This window comes from Cariama cristata, unplaced genomic scaffold, assembly GCF_000690535.1.
Source record: "Cariama cristata isolate BGI_N322 unplaced genomic scaffold, ASM69053v1 scaffold21146, whole genome shotgun sequence".
Lineage (NCBI taxonomy): Eukaryota > Metazoa > Chordata > Aves > Cariamiformes > Cariamidae > Cariama > Cariama cristata.
The window spans coordinates 1-2,215 of record NW_009622945.1 but is presented as its reverse complement, the minus strand read 5'-3'; the positions used below and the strand labels follow the sequence as shown (position 1 = coordinate 2,215).

At 51.8% G+C, this 2,215-nt stretch overlaps 1 protein-coding gene across 1 annotated transcript in view; it reads right to left on the bottom strand.

Moving 5' to 3' along the window:
* MRTO4 (mRNA turnover 4 homolog (S. cerevisiae)) overlaps positions 1 to 2,209 on the bottom strand; it is a 2,572-nt gene extending 363 nt beyond the window's left edge. The window contains exons 1-7 of the mRNA XM_009702549.1: positions 2,190 to 2,209; positions 2,048 to 2,106; positions 1,876 to 1,979; positions 1,702 to 1,783; positions 1,183 to 1,250; positions 798 to 949; positions 266 to 342 (exon numbers count right to left, since the gene is read on the bottom strand). Of these exons, the coding sequence (XP_009700851.1) occupies positions 266 to 342; positions 798 to 949; positions 1,183 to 1,250; positions 1,702 to 1,783; positions 1,876 to 1,925 (429 nt within the window). The 5' untranslated portion in view covers positions 1,926 to 1,979; positions 2,048 to 2,106; positions 2,190 to 2,209. The remainder of the gene's footprint in view (positions 1 to 265; positions 343 to 797; positions 950 to 1,182; positions 1,251 to 1,701; positions 1,784 to 1,875; positions 1,980 to 2,047; positions 2,107 to 2,189) is intronic.
* Positions 2,210 to 2,215: the final 6 nt, after the last annotated feature.

Here is a 2,215-nt window from a genome sequence, read left to right as displayed (position 1 = left end):
TGGCCAGCCCAGCAAAAACCCTTACAGTAAATATTGCTTCCAGATTGGAAGTGCGGAAAAGCAGAAGCCAAAATAATTGCTGCAGTTTTAGCTCTCCCATTAGGAACATGTGAGGATGTTTGCTGCACCCCACTAACTGACACCCAGAAGTGCTGCTCACCTTCGTCTGAGAACTCGCACCCTCCAGCGGAATTAAACTGAACAGTTAATTATTTATTAGGGGAAACAAATGCTCGCACAGACGCTGCGTTACAACCTTACTCACCAGGATGCGTGCTTGTTCAGGCGTGAGAACGTCCCCTTCTTTGCAGACTTCGTAATCTGAAAGCAGCGTCACCACTCCTGCAGGAACAAAAGTTCTTGAAATAGACTCACAAATACTGGATAAGCCATTGAAACGCGGGGTGCGGAGCCAAGACTCTCAAACACTGCCCTTTGCAGCTTATGCCTTTCCATACAAGTATCAGTACACCTCAAGAAGCTAGGTGAGATCAACTTTAAACCCCCCCTGGTTTCTGAATGGGATGCCAATGCGCTAGGTTAGGCGAGGCCTAGTTGTTTCCACTGAAAAAGGACGGTATTTTGTAGAAAGCTGGTTGTTTCACTCGCCCTTTGACATCAGTTTGGGAAGAATGGTGCAAGAACATAATGAGTTCTAGCACGGGCCAAACAAGGAGAAAATCGTCAATCAGATTTTCTCCAAAACTAAATTCTACTCTATTATTTAACATTCTCCTTACAAGACCTTATCTGTGCAGACAAAAAGCAAAGCTTACCTTCTCAGCCGCTTCACATACCTTTCTTTAACGCAGTTGGCAATCCCAGCTGCCGTAACTGAGGCTCCATGGAGTGGGGAAACTGCTCCAAGGGCCCTGTGTCCAGGCTCACCGCGTACGTCGCCTTGTTCCCTGCGCGGGCAAAGTCCACCTCTTTGAATTTGGAGAACCACCTGAGACAGAGACGCATAACGAGCTTTTGCTGTGGAAGGAACATCCCTTGGCTAAGACGGGGATTACAGCGTAGCCTGCTGTAACTTCTGTTGCAGGGATGGCAGAGAAAAAGGAGCAGAAAAGCCTCATGAGATCATCGCTGCTTTAAGAGAAACATCAGCAAGTGAAGTAGCCAAGAGAAAAAAGACTGCTCAGCATTTCAAAATCACAGCTGTGACATGAGCATACTTACTCGTCCACCTCATCTTTGGTGCGGTTTGTGAAGAGAAGACCAACTTCACCTCTCAGGTGTTTGCTGACCTGAAAGAAAGAGGCTGTCTGTGGGACTTGGGCAGCACCCAGGGACTTACCTTCTAGGGTTCAGTCCTATACATCTACAAAGGCTCCACTAACAACAGAGCTTTGGAGTCATGGTACGGACAGATTCAATTAAAACACCTGCAGAAAGGTGACCCAAAGAAACTCTGTTGTCCCTTGATGTTTATTCCATGATGCAGCCACCATGAGCGAGGTGAAACTTTAGGATACACAGAAAAAAACCCAGCCCCTACCTTGTGCAGATTCTCCTTGTACTCGCTGCTCGGCTCGCGTCCCAGCGCCACCATCATCACTTTGTTCTTCCCGAAGAAGATCCTGGGGCGCAGAAAGGTGACCCAAAGAAACTCTGTTGTCCCTTGATGTTTATTCCATGATGCAGCCACCATGAGCGAGGTGAAACTTTAGGATACACAGAAAAAAACCCAGCCCCTACCTTGTGCAGATTCTCCTTGTACTCGCTGCTCGGCTCGCGTCCCAGCGCCACCATCATCACTTTGTTCTTCCCGAAGAAGATCCTGGGGCGGCGGGAGGAAGAGGAGAAGGCGGCGGCTGGCAGGTCCCAGGCCGCGCTGCACCCCCTTTTCCCCCCGCCGCCGTCCCGGCTCACCTGCTATGCTTCCAGGCGTTCCGGACGTCCTTCAGCTTGTTGTTCCTCATGTTGGCAACGGAAAAGACGAAGATGTACTTGTAGGTGTCTACGCATCGCCGCAGCTGCAAGGCAGCGGTTAGCTGGGAGCGGGGGAACCGGGGAGCGGGGCACCGCGCGGGGCTGCACTCACCTCGGCGATGAGCGTCTGCTTGGCCTCCAACCCCTTCCTGGGCGTCCGCGTCAGGGAGACTGCGGGGAGCGGAGCAGAGAGGGCGCGTTAGGGCGGGGATGGGGATGGAGAGGGGACGCGGGACGAGGGTCAGGGCGCTCACCCTTGCGGTCCCGCTTGGACTTCGGC